Genomic DNA, 24,418 nt, shown 5'->3' with positions numbered 1-24,418 from the left:
CCCACTGGTTTTGATGTTAGTTCTCAATACATATAAAAACATTTGTTTTTAGTACAACAAGCATATAGTTTCCAGGCCCTTTTTAGAAAGGAAGTACCGTATTTTTCGCTCTATAACATGCATCTGACCATAACACGCACGTAGTTTTTAGAGGAGGAAAACAAGAAAAAAATATTCTGAACGAAACAGTGGGTGCATGATTTTTATGGTTCATGCTGTGGCCACAGACATGTGATCTGATGGTGAGTTTGGGGTAGCCCAATGCAAAAATCCTGAGGATCCATGTGGATCCGTGCTTTGTAACCACGTTTTAAGTGGGGAGGGAAGGAAAAGCACTCAAGGGACAAGGAGCACGCGTGGAGAAGGAGCTTTTCGGCGAGCTGAGCGGGGAGGAGGGAGGGAAAGAGCACTGTTGCTTTAAAGGTATACTTAAGGTACTTGCCCTGTGCCTGGGTTTTTTCCCATTTAACAGTTTGCAGCCTTTTCCTTCTGCTCCTTGTTTTGAGGCAGAATAGATTTGAGCAAGTGAGGACTTGGATTGCAGGGGATTCACCATTAGCTGTGTAAAAGCGCTCCTCCTTGTAGCCTGAGTGATAAGCAGCCACCAGCAGCAATAGAATGGAGCACAAAAAAGTGGTAGGGGCACTAGGACCCAGACAATGCTCGAATCTATCCTGCCTGAAAACAAGCTGCTCCCTCCCAGCGGATCAGCTGAGACGCGGGGATTTGCGAAGTTTTCCCCTCTCCCTCATCCCCAGCCTTTTTTTTTTAACTTCCTGGTTTTCACTGCGTGGCTCAGAGCTCGAGGTTGGTTTTATTTTGCTGCTGGTTGCTTAAATTTTATCTTTCCTGCCGTCCCTCTGCAGCCTCATTGCTCTGTTTAGAGAGCGCACGGACCTTTGCTAGCGTCTGTCCCTCCTCCCGTGTAAGCGGCTGCTGCCCGCTTTGCTGCCATGGCTCTCCTTCCCTCCCTCCGCTCCAGGTCACTTTAAAGCAAGCAAAGCAAGAGCCTCCTAATGTGTGTAAGCGGCTCCCGCTTTGCTTGACTGACGGCAGCCATGGCTCCGATCCGTGCATTCGCTCCTTAACACGCACAGGCATTTTCCCTTACTTTCTAGGAGCAAAAAAGTGCGTGTTTTGGAGCGAAAACTACGGTAAAAATAATTCCCATTTTACTTCGGCATACTATGCACACACATACACGCAGAACTAGAGCATAAGCATACCAATTCATTTTTGGACAGCTTGGAAGGGGGGTTATTTTCTCCAAAGCATGCAAGCAGGAAAAAAGTTGTTTCAAAATTCCTTTATGTTTTATCAGATAAAATACTGTCCATTTCAAATATTCTGAAATGATATAAAAGTGGAGGGGGGGGGAGAGAAATTAAACTAGGAACAAATGAATGAAACAGAATGAAAGGAACTCTGATGGGATGCAAGCATGAGGCAGCTTCAGAAGGTGCATCAAATGAGATTGGGGTACTGATTTGCTGGTGTGCCCTGGTTTTACTTTCTGCTACCTATAGCTGCCAGTACGATGTCATAAGGTTTTATGAATTCCTCCTTCTCTAATGTGAAATCCTGCCACATGTATGGAGCCCACTCGAGGCCTATCTTAGGAATTGTTTACGTTTATGGAATGATAGTATTTTAACTCTGGCCTGTGTTTTATACTTTTAGGCTTCCAACAGTCAAGCCTCACCACAGTCTGTCACTACACCAAGGATGGAAAGTACAACAATTGCTACCTCTCCTAGAACTCCTCCACCACTCAGTCTTCACGGTCCTTTGTGCCCTCCTGTGTGCCCCCCAGGTCCTTTAGAAGAATTGTCTCCAGACAGTATTGATGCTCATACATTTGATTTTGAAACGATTGCCCATCCAAGCATTGAACAAGCCCTTAAGCAAGGGTCATTAGACTTGGACTCACTGGCAGAAAGTCCAGAATCTGATTTTATGTCAGCTGTTAATGAGTTCATAATAGAAGAAAACCTAACGTCACCAAATGTGATAAGTGATCCTCAAAGTCCAGAAATGATGGTGGAGTCTCTCTATTCCTCAGTTATCAATGCAATTGACAGCAGGCGGATGCAAGATACAAATATATGTGCAAAAGCGGAAGCTTTAGAAAATTCTGCTATAAATGTTTATATGGAAAAATGTAGAGATGTTGCCGAGGAATCTCGGTTAAATTTAATAAACATAAAAGAAGACCTTTGTCATTTTAGAACATTTGTAGAAAAAGAACAATGTGACCTTTCCAGTTCTTTAAAATGTACTTCAATAGAAATAAAGAATATTATAGAAAAAGTAAAATTTTCTCTTGAAAAAACGCTAAAAGATAAACACCAGAAAGAGCTGCAATTGGTAAAAACTGAATATGAAAGCAAAATGAATACTTTAGTTGAAGATGGTGAAGAGAACAAAAAAAAGATCACAAAATTAAAAGGTGACTTAAAAGGTCTTGAAGATGTTTTGCATGATAAAGATAATGAATTTGCAATAGTAAAGAATGAAAAGGAAGCAGTTGTGTTTTTACAAAATGAAAAGGAGCAAAAATTGCTTGAACTGGAAAGTCAAATGAAGAATCAGAGTTGTGAAATTAAAGAACTAAGAGAGTCACGTGAAAGGGTGATGGAGAGTTTGAAAAAACTTCATACTGAAAACGATGAAAAAATGCAGCTTCTGAGAGCAGAACTTCAGACTTTGGAGCAAGATCACTTAAAGGAACTGGAATCCAATTTACAGGAAAGACATACACAAGAATTTGATGAACTAATGGCTAAACACAATGATTGCTTAGAGGAGTTGAAAAAGGAGAATAAACTCCGACTTGAACAAATGCAAGAAACTCATGCTGCAAATGTCCATGAGAAAGAACAACAGATTGAGGAATTAAAGGTCAAGGTTTCTGAACTGTCTGACTTAAGATGCAAATTAGAGGTTGAACTTGCACTGAAAGAGGCAGAAACAGATGAAATGAAAATACTTTTAGAAGAAAACAAAACTCAACAGCAAGATAATCTAAAAAGTCTTATTGACAAGGAAACTGAAATGTTAAGAAAACAGATTGATAATTTGAACCATGTAATACAAATAAATAATGATGAATATCAGGTGGGTCTAGCAGAGCTAAGAACTTTAATGACAATTGAGAAAGATCAGTGCATTTCAGAATTAATTGATAGGCATGAAGAAGAAACAAATTTGCTTAGAACTGAATTAAGGAAAGTAACTTCTTTGCACCAACAAGCTCTTGAAGCAGAAAAAAGATTGGAAGAACAAATAACAGAGTTGCAAGGTAAGCTAGAATTGGAAGTCAGTGCCCTAGAAAAGCAAAAAGAAGAAAATTTGGTATTGTGTGAACAGCAAAAGAAATATGAAGCCACTATCAGTAAGTTTGCAGAAGAAAAAGAGCTACTATTAACTAATCATGAACAGGACAGGAAACTGCTTGTTCAAAAGCTCAACTGTGAAAAAGAAGATGCAGTCCGAAATGCCCTTAAAGAATTTGAATTGCAAAGGGAAGCTGTTGAAAAAGAACTTTTGGGGAAAATCCAGCAACTAGAGATGCAAGTTAATCAGAGGTACTGTATGAATTAAGTTGCCCTCTAATGCTTGAAATAAAATAAACCAACAGTGCTTAATATAATTTGTAGTCAGTTGAGTAAGTGCAGTCTCAAACTATAGAAGGTTTTCTCTGTTCTTGGATTAATGGTTCCTGCTCTTGCTCAGATGCATCTTGTCTCCTTAGATATGTTTATCCTTTCCCCTCGTTCAAACCAGTCCCTAATTCCATCATTACATGACTTATGCTCAGGAGCACGTAGTTCTTTTTCTATTGAACTTCTGTATTCAAGCTAGTAAGTATACATTGTGATTGCAAAAATGCTGAGCTTTTCTGCTTCTTTTTAGATAGTTCAAGCTCCTGAGTTAAGGACTTCATTCAAACCTCCTTTTCACATCTTCCTGTTGGGTGTAGATTTTTTCTTTTTCTTTTTCATCTTCCAATGGATAGGTGGACCTAAATCAATCAATCACCCCATGAAATTGGTGTCCCTATGTTAAACACAAGCTGTGTGTAAGAAAGAATTTAAAAATTACCTTTCCCCTAGGGTGAAAAGTTGTTGGATAAGAGAAGCACCTTCACACAATCTTGCAGCATTAATCAAGCACAATGTGCATTATTTTAAAACTGTCACATCTAAATTCAAAATTCTTTTTGATTGATAGGGCAGAATCCCTCATTTTTCTAGTAAAGGAATTCTCCCCATAGTGAAAGGGAACCTTTGGATCCAGCTCATAATGTTTATTGATCATGAAGGGGAGTTTGCACTGAATGCCAGATGGAAGTGATACATCTGTCCAAGCTGAGCAGACTGAATTCCTTAAGTGAATGATGGAAGAATATTTCTGTTTTTTAAGATCAGTCATTGACAGCAGAAAGTGATATTCATAACAATGTTTCTGGCTGCGCACAAATAGCTTTAAGAGTCACTGAGTTTTATCAATTGAGATTTTGGCTTTTTAAAATTTGATTTTAATGGGAAAGCAGCATGCGGGAGTTTTTAAAAATCAGTCTGGCAGTTTATCAGGGACAAAATACTACACAAAAGTGCTCTTAAAATATAACTATAGGGCTGCTTAAAAACCGTGGCACTTGTTTTATTCCCCAGATATCTTTTAGGAATTAGGTTTTTTAAAAAAGATTTTGAAGCTGCCCTATCCAAGAGTGAAATTGAACTTTTGATTGATGGATGGAATTTGAACACTCCACATAGGCCTGGTTCTCCCTCTCCACCCCTCTTGTTACCCATAAAAGGAGACCAAAAACTTCTGGTTTAAATTTAAACAGTATCTTCGGAACTCTTAAGAACTGTAATTTGTTTTAAACTTTGGTTAATGAAAATAAGCGAAGGTTAAACTGTGGCTTCTCAAGCTGTCATTTAAGCAAACTACCTTTATTTGAGTTTGGATGTCACAGGGAACCACTGTTATTTTAAAATGGAAAATTGTAGGGAGAGGAGAGTGTAGAAGCCCAAGCCTCAATACAGTCCATTTTTCAGCAACAAGCTGTGGTTTCTCGTTACTTCTAACAGAGCCATACAGTGAACTGTTCCCGAAGGGTTGCCATGTTAGTCAGATGGCGGACTCTGGTTCATGAAAACGAATACAACAGCAATATTAATAGTCTTTAAAGTGGCACAAAAATATGTTTGTTTACCTAAGCACCGTTCTAAGTACTGATCAGTGTTAAAATTGGAACATAAGATTCTAAGAACGTTAATAGTGTGCATAATTTGCATTCAAGGAACCCAGTAACAGACTTTTCCAGAATTAGATACCTGTTTACCAAAAATACTTCAGGCTTCATTTCCTACCTTTTGAAGCATATAGTAGCAAAATAATAGTGGTAACTGTTTCAGCTTTTCTATAAGTAAAGTGATTAGTGGAGCAGCTGATATTTTATTTCTGGGAGGCCTGAAGTGACTTTACGAAGATCACTGGACACCACAATGTCACAACCAAAACAAAACCCAGATATTTGAAAAACTTAAGATGCTGAAAATCTGGCAAATGTATTCACTTCTACAGTTCAGAAGTAGCCTGAAGTAAAATTATGTTCTAAACAAGTTCTTTGTACATATGACCTATGTTCTTTTCCTCAAATGAAATACCATGGGCCATCTTCAAATGTGATGTGATATCGAGCTAAGTATTTATGCTTGTTATAATTACTAATTTTCAGTAGTGAAGATACGTTGTTAAAAATTATGCAGTCTAATGATGTCCTATATTTATTTTATGGCTGTTACGCCCTTTGTGATAGTCAATGTATATAAATTAGACATTTATGCTCATGCATTGAATACATGCAGTGCTCATGCCTGAAGGGGCATTCCTCAGGAAATTTGAAAGCACTATGTACAATTGCTTACTTGCAACTGAAAGAGCTCTTCTGTTGTTCGCTTCATTAGATAGCATATAGAAGAGCAATTACATATATGTCTGTAAGTAGTAATCAGGCTTGTTAAAGTTGATTACCTAGGGTGTGGGGATGTTGAGGGTCTAAATCCAGGCATGCTGATCTTCCAACACGTGATCACTAATAGCATGGTTATTATGTGGGCCGGTGGCGGCAGTGGAAGAAGGAGAAGAAGAAACAGAAGTGTATGCATAGGTGTGTGTTTTTTCCAGCCAAGTTTCTCTGGACAGAAGAATTTGCTTGCAATGAGTAAAAACATGGGCTACAAATCCAAGAAGCTATTTTGGCTCATACAAGGGGCTTCTACTAGCTTAGTGGAAAACTCAACTGTTTTTTTCTTTAAACAGATGACCCACACAGCCGAATGCAATACCACCGACTGCTTTTCAGTTTTTTAATAATGGGGGAATAGAGAGAAGGGCTTTGGAGGAAAATATTAATGAGTGAACATGTTCACATGCGATCAGGCTATTCCTCAGACTACAAGCCGTGTGTGGCTTTATAGGTTAAGTCAGCATTGTTGTTGTTTTTTTAATTGAGCTAGGGAAACTAGTTTAAACCAAAGAAATCTATTCTTCTCAATGGTCTTGGTGATCTATTTTGGAATAGTTGAGATCCTCCAAGTAGTCTTCAGAGGCAGCCACATGTACAACACCTTGTAGTTTACACACTGCATGATATTAGAGCTTGAATTACCCAGTCTTTGTCCACCAAGGAGTCCTGCCACTCACAACACTAGTGATGTGGGGTGGGTATTTTTCCATGGCAAAAAACGCCTGTTTTGTAAGTTGTTTATTAACAATGAATTGATGCCAATTGAAAATAAATATTAGACAAGCTTGGCAGTTTCATTTTTTAGCTTTGTTTATGAAATACCAAAAAAAACCCACACATCCACCAATGCAAAATTAGATCATATACCTAGGGCATACTTTGTTTTTTAAAATGCAGATTACCCTAATTTTCATAGAAAATCTTACAATTCAGTGGTATCTGGACAACCCACAAAACTGTGCAGCAGCCTCAGGAAGTACTTTGTACCACAGATGTCACAGGCTGTTAAGTAAGTGGCAGATCTTACAGCACTCCAAAGCTACAAAATGTGCCGTAAGGAAAAGTGTAACCCAGTCCAGCACAGGTGGACAATGTATTCTACTCCAAAGAAAATCTCACAGGCTTCCATCCACCCCACCCAACTCGTATGGACCCTGCACTCACAACCTTGACATTATTAGCCCAACAACTCTGACCTACTCAGCTAGCTAGACTTTGACTTCCTCCATCTCCACTCAAAGTATTTTCTTCCATGAGTCAATAGTTTGTTCAACATGAATAATGAAAAGTAAGTCTAAGATAGCTTTAGTAATGATCAACTACTTAGTTGTTTTCAAGGTTCTTTAGCTAATACTTTATGTTGGTTTTAGTATGGATTTAAGTTTTTTCTGTTGACAATGTAAGTCTTTTTGATCGTGTAAATTAAAGTATGGGTTAATGAAGTAAAGGTTTTTTAAAACCACAGCAGCAGCACCAACAACAAACTAGCAATCCAAGACATTATCTACTCAAAACTGTTACATGCAGGTCAAGTCAGACATAATTATTTTCTTTAGGCAACCTGCATTTTTCTCTTTGTGTGGAACTTTTCACATAGTGCAGTCTGGGCCATGGACTGCCACAGGAACTTTCTTCAGTGATCTTGTTAGTAGTTGAGCCAGCTTTCTCCATCTAGGGTGAAATTTTATGCAGTCATCCTCTGTATAGACACAAAGTGGTGGTTGGCGGGGGGGGGGGGGAGAGAGATATGAAAATGTCTTGTTCTCCCTGCACATGGGCAACCCCATGCCTTTTAATCAGCAAAGAGCGAGTTCAGAGTCCAGGGGGATAGGATAGATGCAAGGCAGATTTTATTTTATATAAATCTGTATATATCTATCTATACTCTCTTTTACTCGGGGGAGGGGGATAACTCTGTTCTTTTGCTCCATTCCAAGAGTACACAACTTTAGACCACTTAATGCACAAGTAATCTGGGGTGCTTGCTAGGGATAAAGGCAATCCAAAGCTTTTGGGGCATGGTTGAGTGGAGCCAGTGCCCCCATGGCAAAGATCCTTGAGTATCTGTCTGCTCACCACAAGATCAGGGACTAACATCACCAGGAAACCCTTGGAATACTTTTTTAGAAGGTTAAAGCATTGTGCTCTGTAGAAATAGTCCAAGGCTGTTGTTGGGGACGAATAGAGCAAGAAGAGAAGAAGCCAGGCTCAGGCAACTGTTCAGGTAAAGACTAACCTATCTGGGCATACGTATATATAGTTGGGTGCAGGAATGCCTGGAGGAGGGGGGAAAGGTGGGAATGTGGTGGGACAATACAGCTTCCAGTTTCTCTCATGTCTGCAACTGGGTGTGCTAAGCACTAGAAGCAAACAGTGGTGAGCCATTGTTTGGTTAGAGGGTAAGATTAGGACTGAAAGGAGGCCGGTTCCAAGATCACTGGCAGATCTTGAGTCCGTCTGACATACCTTCACAGAGTTGTTATGAGGACGGACAGGAACTATGCATGCTGGACGAAGGGCAGGGTTTATTTTTAACCAGGATTCCTCGTTTGAATATAACACTAGGCTGAGATTCTTTGAAAGTAACCTTGGCAGAAGTCCTGGAATTAGGAGAAAGGGGAGGCACATGGATTTTGTTTCTTATCTGGAAATAAACACAGAGCTGCAGCCTTATTTTGTAGATTATAGAACTTGTTTTTTTAAATTGAGCTTTATTATATTCTCAGGGGATTGTGGAAGGGATTCATTGGTACCAAAGTTTTAAAAGCAAAAATAATACATTTTCAGTTGTTGGGGATCAAGCTAGTTTGTGAGGCATGGCCACATCAAGACATAATGTGCTTAGTGCCAAGTTGTTTTATCATATTTAAAATTCTAAATGTAATTTTCATGAGTTGAGTTTGTTGAATTGCATGGGAATTGTGTAATACCGGACTGAAGTGTTTCCACACTATCATCTCAATAAGCTGAGAGTTTTTACTGTGTAATTGAAATGACTTGTTTAATACATTGCTTTACAAGTAGAATAATTTAGCTGTCTTAACATATGAGAAATGAATCTTGGAGAATATTCAAGAAAGACAGTATTGGAAACAGATCCATTTCTTACAGAGTTTTTCCCATCTCTTTATTAAAACAAGAATATACATTGTGTTTCCTATGTGGCATGTCAAGACCACTGTGTAACGTGTCTGTAGCTGGATTATCTTGCATTTGATTAATGCTGGTGGTGTACCTGATTCACAAAGGCTCCCCTGCCTGCTATTGTAGTAGGATATATTTAGACAACTATTAACTCTTGAATTTCTCTGACTTTAGAGCAGCAAATTGCTTGATAGTGAATTCCATCTTTGCAATCCCATTATACTGTAATATAGGGATTAATGCAAGTTTAGATCAAAACTAAATTTATTGTTCCTCCTATAACCAAGATTTAGTTTCATTTTTAGATGTTATTTTTTTACTCTATCTTTCCACGAACACACCGATTATTTGCACATCTGAACTTTCTCCTGCAAAGTGAAGCAAAAGAAGGCGAACACACCGTGCGCTAAGAATCTTGCTTCTTTTTCATACATTTATCAGGAATGTTTCCCCTTGACTAGTCAGAATTTTGAATTTCTTAGCCAGGGAAACACCAGATAAAGTGATATTGAGGTTTAAGGTTTCCCTTTGTAGTTTGTTCGTACCATCCTGGGCTGATCATTTAAATTTTCAATGTTTTCCTTTTCCTAGTTCGGTTGAATCATCTGCATCAAGCTTAGTAGCAGAACTTCAAGAAAAACTTCAGGAAGAAAAAGTGAAGTTTTTGGAGCAGCTTGAAGAACATGAGAAAAGAAAAAATGAGGAAATGCAAAACATTCGGACATCACTCACTGCAGAACAGCAGGTAGACGAGGCTGTTTCAAGATTTCAGATTAGATACACTTGCGAGGATGCTTTAAAGTAACTGGGAGCTCCTTTGTTTTTCACAGCCTTCTTAGAAATTCTCATTCCTCAGAATTCCAGGATCTTCTGATGGTTTCCTTATGTCTTTAGCTTGCAAAGAGATTATTGCCTAGCATTTCAGGCTAGTACTGGTTTTCTGACATGTCACATACAGCCACTGCTTGTTCTTATACAATCCCTGTTCATCTGAGTGGAGTTTTCACTGGGGTTCCAAACAACTTCTATTGCATGATTGGCAATTGTGCCACTACATCTGAAAGATGCTGGCACAAGGAGACATGAGCAGCTTGGAGAACATCAAAATTGGATGCATTCTGGGCTTATGCTTCTAAAAAGTAAAATCAATCAATCAATCAATCACTATTATTATTTCCAAAAAGCATTTTTACCCTGCTTAGTCAAAGAAGGCTCACAAAGCAGCTTACAAATTTTGATGATGATAAGACAGTCCCTGCAGGCTCACAGTTTTAATGAGGTATAGCACAAAAAAGAAAAGGAACGGGGAAGGAGGTGGGGAAAGCAAGCTGGAACTGAAAGATACAAAGAAGCAGAGCCAAAAGTTCCCAGTCTTTCAGTCTTGCCTCTCTCCCTCTCCTGTACCTGTTGGAATGGCTTCTGATAGATGGCTGCTGAGGGAGGAGGCCAAAGCTGGTACGTTGTAGCCTCTTCAGAGATTGAAAAGTTACCTATTTATTTTTTTCATGTCATGTATATGTACATTGTATTGCTTAAAATAATGCTGATTCTGTATTTTCAGACGACATTTAACACTGTTCTAACAAGAGAAAAAATGAAAAAGGAGAACATAATAAATGATCTTAGTGACAAATTAAAAGCAATAATACAGCAGCAAGAAAGGGATAAGGGTAAGCAAATGTTTTGTACATGTAGTTTGAATCCAGTTAATTGCTTTGCAGAATATCAGAATGTTGAATATTACTTGTTGGCTGCCTTTTGCTCAGATCTGATTGAAAGTCTTTCTGAAGACCGAGCCTGTTTACTCGAAGAGAAGAAGAAACTTGAAGAAGAGGTTAATAAGCTGAGAAGTAGCAATTTTGTTCCACCAGCCTGTTTACCTCCTCCTTCAGAACCTCCCGGAGCTTGTGCAGCTGATTTTACAGCAGAAACTGAGCGATTAACGTCAGATACCACAGAAGAACGAAAAATGGATTCCACGCTGGAAACAAGCATGATGGCTGTAAAGTTAGTACACAAATCTTGAAATAGATATGTATTTGAATGTCAGTAGGCATTGTTTTGAATTTTTTATTCTTATTTGAAATGTTTGAAAATGCCCCCCCACTCCGCTGTCATGTGAAGCAACTCAAATCTGAGGTGAATAGGCTGTGGGTGCAAGGCTTTCGGACAACCTGGAATTATGGAGGGAATTTGTATTTATATTTTGATCTGATTTGATACATTTTTACATCTCCTCCAAGCTCTTCAGGAATGGGAAAACACTAGGCAGAGAGACAGACAGAGAGGAGTATATAGTCCTGTGAATGACATCTTTATTTCTTTGGTTATCGGCACTCTCCATTTACTTCCAGTTACAGTGTTTATTTTGCTGTGAGGGATAAAACACATCCATCTACACCTTGTTCGGCTTTGGCAGCATGTGACTTTGGTGGAAATTTGAACAGAAAACAATATTCTTTTTTAAATGCCTCAAATAATTTTCTTTATTCATAACTCTAACCCGTCCACCATCCTTCTATAATTTTTGCAGGCGCCATATACTGGCACCTTTTCCTTTTTCTGGGGGTCATGTTCATGGAAATTGTTTGCAAAAGTACATAGGAAATCATTGGGCCTCTTTTTAGAAAACAAAAACACCTCATACTTTAAAGGGTCCAAAATCTGAGAGCTTCATTCCCTCAGAAGTGACTACGGTGCCTATAAATATACAATTCTGTATAAAAAAATTGAAAATTTAGACTATACTGTAGATGTCATAGGAATTGTTGGTTTTTACCCTATGTCTTAGATCCAGAGTGAAACATCAAGTCAGTACAAGCCACTGACCCAAAGCAACCCCCTCTTCAAACCAACCAGGAAGGTCCAGAATATTTCTTCTGGACACAGCCCTACTATATTAGCACATGGAAGTGTTTTCACTGAACTGTGTTATCATGTGAAAACTAAAAAGAGAACTCACCTGGTATAAAGACTCTCTCACCTCAGAAATGGTTGCTGAACTGCCTTTGAAAATCCAAAAGAGCACAATAGAAATACCATACATGTTTTCCAAGGCATTGTGATTCCTCGTTCTTTTTGTCACCTGCTATTTAGGAGCGGGGAATATACAGCATGTCAGATACACTGGAGACACAATGTATCATGTCAAGATGAATATAATATGGCTTATCTTCATTTTCTTGTGACATATTAATCTACTAAAACCCTCTATTTGACATATTTTCCTATTAATGAAGCTGCGCATCTTGTTAACCATTTCTTATTTTATTTTTAGTGAAAATGTGCAGATTTTGTCAGAGGAAAAACAGAGGATAATGATGTTAGAAAAAGTGAGTAGTTTTTGCTCTGGTTACCTATTTATTGCCTTCAAGAGAGATTAGGAACCTCTGTGTTCAGCTTCATGTATTAATGTATTGTCATACATTTGCTGAAATAAGGTGGGCTGGAACCACATGGGAGCTAACAAAAGCAAAAGTCCTAACTTCTTCTCGTCCACTGTGATTGCCTTTTTTCTTATGCATACCGCTACTGGTTATTTAGGGAACGTTTGCCTGTGATTTCAGGTTGTTGTAAGAATGTTTGTAAGGGCTATCTATATCTAATGTAGTGCTAAGCGACTTCTTCCCTTAGTGCAAGTGTTTACACTAGCACAATGGAACTCTACTCCCCTCCACCCTATATCTGTTCTGGGAGTTTATCCCAGATTTGGGAAGGGTGTGGGTTGTACTCTGGCAGAGGAGAGAGTTCCATTGCGCAAGCTTATATCCTTGTGTTAATGGAGTGAGTGCATTGGATGCCACCCTTCAACCCTCTGATTTTAAGATACTTGAAGATGCTTATTTGGAAGAAAGACAAATTCATCCATTGGTCCTATCCAGAGTCATACATAGCAGCTTTAATGATGCTGAATTCTATTTTGGATGCATGATGAGCCTGAGTTGCTATTTGACAGAGCACGAACAGTTCCCAAAGCACTGACAAAAACTGTGTGTGCAGTTCGAAGTGCAAGACACAGAGAATCCAGCCCAGGAACTGCATGTGCAGCACTTGTTTGCACATGTGGATCCTGGTCAGCCAGAGATCTGCTCACAGCAGCATGACCTTTGCTCACAGGAGCCTGTTGTGTTTTTGTTTTTTGCACAAGCCTACCTTGCTACCATGTTTGCTGTTTATTGAGCAAACCTGTTACTGTGTTATATGTAATCTGCAAGATCTGTAAGTTAATTATCCTATTAATTCTTAACTAATGTAAATTCATTGTCCCATTCTTAAATCAAGTGAGTTCCATAGTTTTACTTTGACAAACATCTTTTTAAGTATTACTGAGTAGTAACACAACTGTTACTGCTGCTGTTCTGCAGCTGGATGACTGAAAGCACTTCCTCATTTTAGGTGCTTAGAACTATTGGATCAGAGTCAATACTACCCTTTCATATTAGGACATTTAAACTGATTCCTGTTAAAACTAGAAACATAGGAATTATTGTGGTTACTTTGGCTTTCCAATTAATTCACATTTCATAGGTTACTGAGAAAAAGCAGGGATGTAACACATGCTTTGTATCCAGAAAGCCCCAAGTTTAATCCCTAACACCTGTAGTTAAAAAGATGTCAAACAACGACTGGTTGTAGATGTGTTGACTGGTTTTTAAACTTGTAATACAGATCTCGCCTACCCAGCCATATGCCAGTAAAAAAGGGAAGATGAATACTTGGATCTCACCCACCTCCAGTCAAAGCTGGTGTGGTGATGGTGGGAGAGCTCATCTATAGAGATGACTGTTTTCAAATTCCTTCCCTGCCCTCAGACTGCAGGTCATAAATTGCGGTTGGGACGTGTCTTAGAAGCTCAGACACCATGGGCCAAATTAATTTAACAGTATCAAAGCTTTGAGAATTTCTTCTATCTTCTAGAACTTCCTGACAGTAAGAGAACTTCCTGACAGTAAGAGCTGTTCGACAGTGGAATTTGCTGCCAAGGAGTTTGGTGGAGTCTCCTTCTTTGGAGGTCTTTAAGCAGAGGCTTGACAACCATATGTCAGGAGTGCTCTGATGGTGTTTCCTGCTTGGCAGGGGGTTGGACTCGATGGCCCTTGTAGTCTCTTCCAACTCTATGATTCTATGACTTCTTTGCTAGCCAATGAGAGAAAATTTAACTTTCATGAAATCAAAGCTGAATTTCCAAGTTATGTAACTACTCGGAAGAAAAATGATTCAGCTATGAACATCATTATTTGAGTTCATACTTAATAGATGGCACAGCTGGTATGAATTTCTCTTCCAGTAGGCCAAATCTGATCTGAAACATATTCAAACCCACTAAAGTACGTGGCACAATAAATAAGTGTGGGTTATACACTTAACTGCACACACACGCACACTTACATCTGTAGTGTTTTTAAAAAACAGAGCCTCTAGCAACACAACCCTAAACCTGTTTACTCAGACTTTAAGTCGCACTGAGATAAATGAGCCATCCTCTCCCACATAAGTATAGAACTGCAGTCTTAAAATATTGAAAACATGCATATGAAGTTATAAAACTAATATATGTAAAACTATATTTAAACAAAATGTTGAAAGGTTTGTGTTATGCTGTTTTATAGACGTTGCAGTTGAAAGAGGAGGAAAATAAGAGGCTTAATCAAAGATTGGTAAGCATATAACAAAAGTATGTGTTTAGAAAACAAATGTGGTTAAACAGGTAGGTTTTTGCCACTCTTGGCTTGTGGCAATGAGACTTAACTCAAGAGGGTATGCCTTTATAATACAGTGTTAAGCCAGGCTACATTTGGATGTGATGATCCTTGTAATTGAGAGGCCCAAGAAAACTGTTGAGGAGTAAAAAATAATAATTAAACCAATACTTTCAAAGTGGTGGGGAGAGCAAATATTCCTTTTTAAAATTTTTATTTTTGTTTATTTGATTTCTCTCTTTTTTAAAAAAAAAATCTAAGATATTTCAGAATTTGAGGATGGGAGTAGTTTTTCAAAGAAACAAGGAAAATTATTCATATGTATGTTTGTGTGTGTGTGTGTGTGTGTTGCTTGAAAATAAAGCTAGCAATATATAGTGAGGAACAGCCTTGCCAGAAGCAGTTCCATGGGAGTTGCTAGGAGCTGATCTAGTCTAAGATGTATGATCTAGAATTGTGATGCATTAGTCTAGAAGCATGATGTCATAACAGGAGAGATGTGGCTACATGGGGTTCTGGAACTCATAGCACTCATGAAAGCTGCTGGTATTGCAGCACTACGAGTGTTTATTAGATTTATTTATGTTTCTGTTTGTGATTTGTGTAAAGGACTTTGACTAGGTATGCAGTGGTGTTCATTAAAGGGTGGTTGGCAGTAGACTTGATTGATCAATTGATTAAATCATTCTTGATTAAAGATTATTTCAGGGTGGCTTGTCCCTCATTGCTGAACTTCCCCACAGTGTACAGCCATCAAGGAGTGCTGGGAGTATAGAAAACATGCCTTAGAACGAGTAACCTGCATAGCACCCTCCAGATGTAGTCGGTCAGGGATGATGCGTGTTGTAGTCAGTCAGCCATGTTGCCTGGGACTGATTGAAATGATAGTCCAGCAAAATCAGGAGGAAACCACATTGGCTACCCCTGCTATTGATGCATCCCCAAAAGCTCTGCAAAACATAGAATATTCAGCAGGCAAGCTGGAGTCTTGCCTGGTTTCTTTAATGAGATTTTGTAACCACTTCATAGGAATAGAAGTATTATAGGTTTCTAATTACTTTGAAACTAAGAATCAGTGATACTGTAATAGTTTTGCATAATAATGATGTTGAAGTGCAGTAAAAAGTAGTTTTCACTGGAGGTATTTTTCACTGGCATTCTAAAATACTATTGGTTGGATCCAACATAGTACTACAGTAAACATCCCAATGGTAATCCTTGTGTGAGTGCAGTTATTAAGTTGACTACCATCCTACGTAATCCTATCCATTTTTACTTGAAAAGTACGTCTCACTGATTTAAATAACTTGCTTCTAAAAGTTTGTAGCCAAACTTTCATTTAACGGCAAACTTTCCTTTTTCCCCTCATGTGAAGTCTAATATATCTTATATTGTGTTCAGCTGAACACTAACAAAGCTACAAGAGAGCATTTGGCAGTTGGATGTATGATTTAAAGACCGTTTTTTTTCAGTAACAGAAGTTTCACAAGGGGAAAACAGTAACTTAATTATTTCACAAGTAAGCACGAATAATCTAAAGCTAGTTTTTGCCAGTCCATGGGTAATTATAGCTGCTACTTGGTTTTGAAGCAACTAATGTAGCAGCCAAGAGCATGACTGCATTTTTTCTTGATACTCCCAAGATTTTATCAGCAAATGCTTCCTTTCATTTACGTCATCATAAAGAAGAGATGTGAAGTACATTCTCTCAGCTCGGATGTACTGTGAGAGCAAGGATTTATGTTCAGTTTTCCATTGATTGAGAGTTATTTTAGGACCCTCTTAGTATCTACGAGGTGCAGTAAGGAAACAGACCTCTTTCATCTAGAGTCACTGGAACATGTCATTTTTGTGACAGACTATGAAAAACCCTGAGTTTAAATGTCATAAAATAAAGGAAAGATTCTAAAAGGTGTGGGGTGACCAGACAAAAGCGTATATATTCAGCTTTTATGTTCCATATGGACAAAAAGTTACACTGTCAACATAGCAGAACACAAATTGGTTGCCTCTTAATAGCCCTGTCAAGCATGTAGATCTTTGGATTCAGGCCAGTATGTTGAAGAGAAAAGCCTAACAGAGGAAACAAATGATAAAAGTAATTATTTTATATACTGAGACTTAAGGCCAGATCTGGTGATGAGGCACATAGTTTTTAAAAGCCTTGTTTAAAATTATGATGAAATAAGAAAGCATGTTAATAAACTTATTGATGGTGGTTGGACCTGGAAATGCCATGAAAGATTTTTACAATATAAAAGAGGTGATTTTCCCCCCATTACTTTTTGTTCGTTTCTTTGAAATGGTTGTGCACAGAATGGTCCTTGGAAAAATTATACTTTTAAGAGAAGTTTTATATTGTGTGGAAATGATTTTGATGCATCATTGAATATGGGTTTCAGTATTTGATGTAAGTGTCCATGCTCTTTTGGTAGTGATGTGAATGCTGAGCATAATTTGGTCAGCTTCTGAAGGTTTTCTTTCCCTTTTGGTGTGTGGGGAATAGTCCTGCTTGCAGTCTTTTCATAGGCATCTGGTGAGAACAGCATACCGAGCTAGTTGGACCTTTGGTTTGATACAGCAGGACTCTTGTTATATTCTTGCCCGTTTGACTCAGAGTGAAGTACTCACTCCAAGCCCAAACAACAGGGGTGAGCAACCTTTTTGACCCCAAGGGGCTGTAGGCAGGATTGGCAGTAAATTGAGGACTGCGTGCTTACATTCATGTTTGTGTGTGCACATACATGCCCTACTGCCACACACATCCTCACACAGAAACCTTGTCACAACCTTCCCATCACACTCTTTCTCATACAAGTAATAGTAAAAAGGAACTTGCTGCTGCTGCTGCCACCACCACCATCCCAGTGCATTCACACATTTTTGTTTCATTACTGAGCCTCTGTCCTCATTGCCTTCCTTTTTAAAATTGAGTTTCACAGTGGCAGGTCAGTACAGTACCAGCTATTCAGTTAATGCCATTCAAAGTTAAATTGAGTACAGGTGAATGATCATCACCATATGCAGACTCCCAGTTGGAACTCCTGAGTGTAGCTGATCGCTGCAAAAAAAAAATCTAGCACCAATGCAAGATGTGCTTTTGGTAGGAATCTTTGTGGCCCCACTCATCTGTCAAAAATAGCCTGTGAAGAGTAAACCAGTTTTGCATCCAGGCTATTGGTTAAAGAGCACTCTGGCTATGCCTTCACTGGTGTCTGGTGTGTCCCTAGGCAGTCTAATAAGTGGTAATAGAAATATCTTACAATATTGACCCTATAGCCAGAATATGTTGCAGAAACCCTTCAGGAAAGGATAATAATGCTGCTGTCTCATTTTTGCAGATGTCTCAAAGCATGTCTTCAGTGTCTCTAAGACATTCTGAGAAAATTGCAATCAGAGAGTAAGTATGGGTGTTGATAATGGTCAATGATTTTTTTTCTGTTTTATTGAATTCTTTTTAAAAAAATTCCTCCTCTGGTAAATGCTTTTTAAAGTTCTACAGTGGTGCCTCACAAGACGAAATTAATTCGTTCCGCGAGTTGCTTTGTCTTGCGATTTTTTCGTCTTGCGGAGCGCGGATTCCCCGTGTATTAACGGCTTTAAGAAAAAGGAAGCAAACCCACAAGATGTTTTCGTCTTGCAAAGCAAGCCCATAGGGTAATTTGTCTTGCGAAGCAACTCAAGAAATGAAAAACCCTTTCGTCTTGCACGTTTTTCGTCTAGCGAGGCATTCGTCTTCCGGGGCACCACTGTAATTGAGCGCAGACTGAAAACAGTATATCTGAAAAGCTATTGAGTGAGTCAGTTCTCTGCCTTGGTTTATTTAATTGTTCCTATTGTTTTAGGCAAGCATCTAATTGCCCCACCCCACCCTGGGTGTCCTTTTGAAAAAATGCATTGTTTGTGTTAGGATAGATAATATCCTAGAATTAAACTGCCAAACACAAAAAAAACCTGGTTGATGTCATTCAAGAGATACTGGTCTGCATCCTTAAGGGAGTACTCTCCTGTAGAGGTTCCCCCCACACAACTGTGCAACTGAAAGTGAGGATTTGAACATGTCTTCCCACTTCTACTCTGATACTACCTACTGCACAGCACTGGCTGTATTTTTTAGAACAACAGCCCACTACATATGTACTTTTGTTTTACAAAGTCATATAGAAACGCCTAATGGGATGCAGTTTGTTTTATAAAGTTGTCCTGATCCACTGGCCCAAAGGAGGGCTTGTGGGACTGGTCAGATGCAGGGATACCAAAGAAGGATGTCAAAAATGCCAGAGTGACCAGTTCTAGTGCTTTATTTTAAAAAAGGTGGGGACTTGCAGCCAACCAGCCTGCCAGGTCTTCCAGCCTTTACAAAAGTGGGATGGACATCGCAGTAAGGAGGTGGCTTGTCCGCACCCAAGGAGACATGTATACATCCTTTATGCACAAAGCAACATACGTGAGTTCACCCAGAACCTCCCATCACACCTGGCCAGTGAGGCCATAGGTGGCAACTGTCCAAAGCTTCTCCCTTCTCTGGGCCTAGAGCCCAGAGCCCACAGATAAGCACAGCATCAAAGCAAGCCAGTTAGCATATATCAAAGCAAGTGAATATAAACATCTATGAGCTCATTCGTGCAACAACTGCCAATTAGTTTGGGGTTATCTTGACTACCAAGACAGTGTCTTCCAGAACATTTCGCCTTTGGTTCAACACAACAGTCCCCGATTCTGGCAACATGTCCATACCTAGCTGGTGAAAGCAAAAACTACATAATGCCTCAAAAGCATATCACGGCACCAAAGTGTGTAAAGGGCATAAGGACTCAGGCTGCAATCTTGTGGTCCCTTTCCTAGGAGGAAGCCCACTGAACTTAGTAGGGCTTTCCCCTGAGTAAACAAAAATACAATTGTGCTGCTTTTCTTCTGAGCCTTGTATTTTTTATCCAGTTTTCAGGTTGGCGATTTGGTTCTCATTATTTTGGATGAACGTCATGACAACTATGTATTATTTACTGTTAGCCCAACTTTGTATTTCTTACACTCAGAATCTCTTGCTGCACTGGATCTCAAACCAGGTGAGTGTGGTAAGTGTCATAACTCTGGAGAGAATGTTCTTCTGATGCATTTAAATATTCAGTCTTGCAATAATCTGCTTAAAATTTATGTTTGAACATGTGAATGCATGTATTACATATACGTGTTGGGGCCAGTATATATATAACCGCTGACTAGTGCATGATTCCCACATCTTATGAAAAATATAAACATGAGGGAATTGTGCACATTTTCCAGTCATTTTCCAGCAGGCTTATTGAATGCTTACAAGTTGATAGTATTTTGTACATATATTTTCCATGCATTATCTCCAAAGGTATTTGAGTGGGGCATTGTATACAACCTAACTGCATTTTTTACATTTTCTGGGCAATGTGCACATTTGCCAGCCATTATGCAGATGTACAAAGAAACATACCCTTTTTTTCTATCTGTAGTACAGAGGTGGGCAATCCCTTGCTGCATACTACGTCCAGCCCACTGTTTTAATTTTATGCAGCTTGTGATGTCCTCTCCTGCTGATGAACTGAGCAGTGGGAGAATGAGGGTGTAGCCGCTGTCTTTTTTCTCCTGCTACTTAAGTGTTCTGTGCAGATTAGTTGAGCAGCATTGAGGATGGAGGTTTAATGCTTTGCTTCTCTAATGAGTAGTAGGGAAGCAATATCTGTGGGTGGGTGGATTTGAGGAAGGTGCATAGCTGTCAACTTTTCCCTTTTCTTGCGAGGAATCCTATTCGGAATAAGGGAATTTCCCTTAAAAAGGGGGGAAAGTTGACAGCTATGGGGAGGTGGCATGAAAAAGATGAAGAAGCAAAGTATGCCCCACTAATTAATGTCCATGTAGCTTTAAAGTTGCCTAAGGAAGTTTCCTATGGTGCTGGATTGGGCAACTGAAGTGTAGCAGGGATGAAGGTGAGCTGTCTGCCTGCTTTTATCTTCTATTGCTCCTTGGTTAGAGTAGATCCCTCTTACGCACCATACAATAAACCAATTTCTTTTGTCAGTACAGTCATACCTCAGGTTAAATATGCTTCAGGTTGAGCGCTTTCGGGTTGCGCTCCGCGGCGACCCGGAACTAATGGAACGCATTACTTCCAGGTTTCACCGCTTGCACATGCCCAGACGGTCAATGACGTCACGCGCATGCGCGGAAGCAGCGAATTGCAACCTGCAGACCCGGGTTGCTTTCACTTCAGGATGCAAACGGGGATCCAGAACGGATCCCGTTCGTATCCAGAGGTACCACTGTATGTCGCAAAAAGATGACAATATGCCACTATACACATTTTTGCTAGTATACGCTTTTTCAAATTCAAATGCAAGATTATGAGTTTAGAATATTTTACCAATTTGAGGTAACATTTTGTATATGGAAGTTTTTTATTCCATCAGATAATTAAAATTAAGATTATAATGTGCCTGCTAGATAAATGGCCATGGACAATTTTGTGCCTAAAGTAGTTTGGATAATATCATGCCACAAGTAATAAATATTCTCCTTCCAGCTTCAGGAGCATCTCGAAGACCTTGGGTGTTGGGAAAAGTGATGGAAAAGGAATATTGTCAGGCAAAAAAGGTAAGGATAGATATTCAGTTTCAGCATGGCTCATTTAAAATATTTGCAAGAGTTCCTTTTAGTTAAGAGGGAACTTTTCCCTCATTCTTACTCATAACTCTGTTTTAAACTCAGTTGTAGAAGTAATATTTAAAGTACCATATTTTTCTGTCTGTAAGATGCCCCCTATTTTGGGGGACTCAGATTTAAGAAAATTTGGGGGAGATGTATCTATGTATAAGACGCCCCCTAATTTTTGACATTATTTTTTAGGGAAAAAACCTAGTCTTATACACGGAAAAATAAAGTAATTGTTAGCTTTTTAATTCATCCCTCACATATCATAGCCATCAACACTACTATTTTTTATGAAAGTGCTCTGGATCAACTTCTTAAGTCTAAAAGCTTGGCTAACTATGAAATACTTTTAAATATCTTGGGGCAAGTACTTCAGTAATTTGCTGAGCTGCTGCCAATAGCTAATCAAGAAGCAAGTGCTTTGAGGTGTCACAAAATTACATTTTTTTACCCATAGCCCACTAGATGGTGAAATAGTAATTTACCTCAAAAGGAGATTCAGTTTCACTTAATGTACATTAAATATCTTACTCTGTTAAATTGGGTAGATTTAGTTGCATTGCCCATTCACAGAAAATTTATGCATATTTGACCATTTTCACCTTAAAGATACTGAGCTTGTCAAAGGACGCTTGATTTATATTTAGCTAGTGTTATTGTGCTTGCATGAATTAGTGAACCATTATTGTGAATAAAACAAGCTGTGATTATGGACTGGGGTGGGGGGAGGCCATGTAGCTGCCAGCTCAACCATGTCTGCAAAGAAATGAGATGAAAAAGGATTGTCTTCTGACTAGCTCTGGTATATTTCAAATAATTCTTTGCATATGTGTGTTTTTGTTTTTGCTTAGGCACAAAACAGATTTAAAGTTCCTTTGGGAACAAAATTCTACAGAGTAAAAGCAGTGCCATGGAACAAGAAAGTATAACACATGATGGAAACTCCTCATCACCATTTTTTTCTGGCCTGGCCTTCAGTGCTCATTCACCACTCCCAAGTAGCAGGCCATCATCCTTTTATACTGAGGTCCCATGACAATGCTCCACAATGTAATACTGTCCCCCCTCCCTTTTTCCTTTTTAATGTGTTACATTTTAGAAACAAGGATTTCATCACAACGTCTGGCCTAACTGTTCCAATTTTTTTACCTGGATAACTTTAGAAGTGTGGACCAAATGAGTTCATTTTCTGAAAGGGCAAATCTTACATATCATGGCTTATTTACTAGCCATGCTACTAGCCTGTTAAATATACATTAGTTCCTATTAGGTGTTAAATGTTAGCTACCATTATTACCAGCATATGACCTTTTGTGAAATCATTATCAAAATACTTGCACTCTTTAACAGATTCTTTATAATATGTATAAATTCATCAGTTATTTAAAGAGGAGTGTTCATTGCATGCAGATAATCATACGTTTCTTCAACATGAGTTTGCCTCAGTAGATGAAAAGGTAACTACTGCAACTGGTGTTACAAAGCCCTTTAATATAAGAGAGAGAGAAGAAAAATGTTGGACTGATACAAAACAGCAATAGGTAAAGCTTTTTTGAAGGATTGATCACAGAATTTTGAAGGGAAGCAGATGTGCTCTTGTATTTAAAAGAAGCACCTGAACCTTCCCAATCCACAGAGACGTCTTGTATTAATCTATTTAGAAAAATCATATTGATAAAATTATATTTCATGGCTGAGGTTCAGGAAAAAAAAGAATCCATTGTACATTAACTATGAAAAGGTCATTGAAGTAACAAATTATTGTATTGTAAAAGACACGTAGAATTTTAAAACAATAAAGATTTGAACCTGTAAATGTCTAAATGGTCTGCATGCTTTTTAAATGCCCGTGTGGTACGACAGTTCTATCCAAGACTGTTCTTGTAAATTTTAAATTTAAATGTATAAGATAATTTGTATGGATATAAAATGCCTGTATTATTTCAAAAGAAACAGCATTCTGAAACTTTCAGTGTATGGCAAAGCTCATAATTCTAATGAGAGTTCATGTTTGCACAGCAAAACATCTAAGTAAAATGGTTCAAATAAATTGCTTGGGACAAGGCAAAATAGTGTTTGTTCTAACCATTTTTCTTCATGCACAGTATCTTCCTAACTCTTCTTTGTAATTCCATAGAAGAATAACTGTAGAATTCAATCTACATTTAATGTCCAAGAGTTTCAAAACTTCTGGAAATCTTGTGAACTTTATGTAACCCAGAGCTCTTTGCTCTGGATATAGGGGCACTATAAATAGACACTTGATGACAAAGATACACATTACTGCACTTTTTCTTTTCACCACACAGAAGTAAAATAAGCAAAAATGGCAGTGGCCCATTTCAAATGTTATCATTCCAGTCTGATGAACTGGGGGTCAGTGGGCAGGAACAATCTGTGTCCTTGCATCCCTGGTTTCAGTGAAGATTTTTGATTTTTCTTAAGCCCCCAGTTTCCGATGACACCCAAACTGAGTGACTGTGACTTGAGAGCTCTTGCCGAGCTCTGATACGAAGCCAGGGTCAGATCCTATCTTCATAACTTGGTTTGTGGAGATACTTCCTTTTGCATATTCTATGTAAGGCAGGCATGTCCAAAGTCTGTTTTGGGGGCCTAACCCAGCCCCCGTGGCAGTATATGTCCTGGGGTAAAATGCTAAAAAAAAAAGCCGAACAATTTTGGGGTACATTTTTTTAAAAAAGCTCAACAACTGGTCGGCCCTCACGCATGTTCACTTCATCAAATTTGGCCCTCGTTGAAAAAAGCTTGGGCACCCCTGGACTGTAAGGTTTCAAAGTGGTGGGTGGGGTGGTATTTTGTGTGGAGAGGGAATCTATAACTAAAGTTGGACTTCCTC

General features: G+C 38.8%; 1 protein-coding gene across 2 annotated transcripts in view; it reads left to right on the top strand.

The window, feature by feature from the left end:
- The window catches only part of RB1CC1 (RB1 inducible coiled-coil 1), a 40,099-nt gene extending 16,722 nt beyond the window's left edge, over positions 1-23,377 (top strand). The window contains exons 14-23 of one of the 2 annotated variants that reach the window (XM_079983341.1): positions 1,681-3,587; positions 9,776-9,929; positions 10,746-10,854; positions 10,951-11,191; positions 12,462-12,516; positions 14,794-14,841; positions 18,225-18,283; positions 19,822-19,949; positions 21,434-21,504; positions 22,413-23,377. In XM_079983341.1, coding sequence (XP_079839467.1) covers positions 1,681-3,587; positions 9,776-9,929; positions 10,746-10,854; positions 10,951-11,191; positions 12,462-12,516; positions 14,794-14,841; positions 18,225-18,283; positions 19,822-19,949; positions 21,434-21,504; positions 22,413-22,490 — 2,850 coding nt within the window. In that variant the 3' untranslated portion in view covers positions 22,491-23,377. Of the gene's footprint in view, positions 1-1,680; positions 3,588-9,775; positions 9,930-10,745; positions 10,855-10,950; positions 11,192-12,461; positions 12,517-14,793; positions 14,842-18,224; positions 18,284-19,821; positions 19,959-21,433; positions 21,505-22,412 lie in introns of both variants that reach the window. The other variant, XM_079983340.1, reaches the window with a different exon arrangement.
- Positions 23,378-24,418: the final 1,041 nt, after the last annotated feature.

The sequence above is a fragment of the Podarcis cretensis genome (assembly GCF_951804945.1).
Source record: "Podarcis cretensis genome assembly, chromosome: 7".
NCBI classification, from domain to species: domain Eukaryota; kingdom Metazoa; phylum Chordata; class Lepidosauria; order Squamata; family Lacertidae; genus Podarcis; species Podarcis cretensis.
This window is presented reverse-complemented; position numbering and strand designations above follow the sequence as displayed.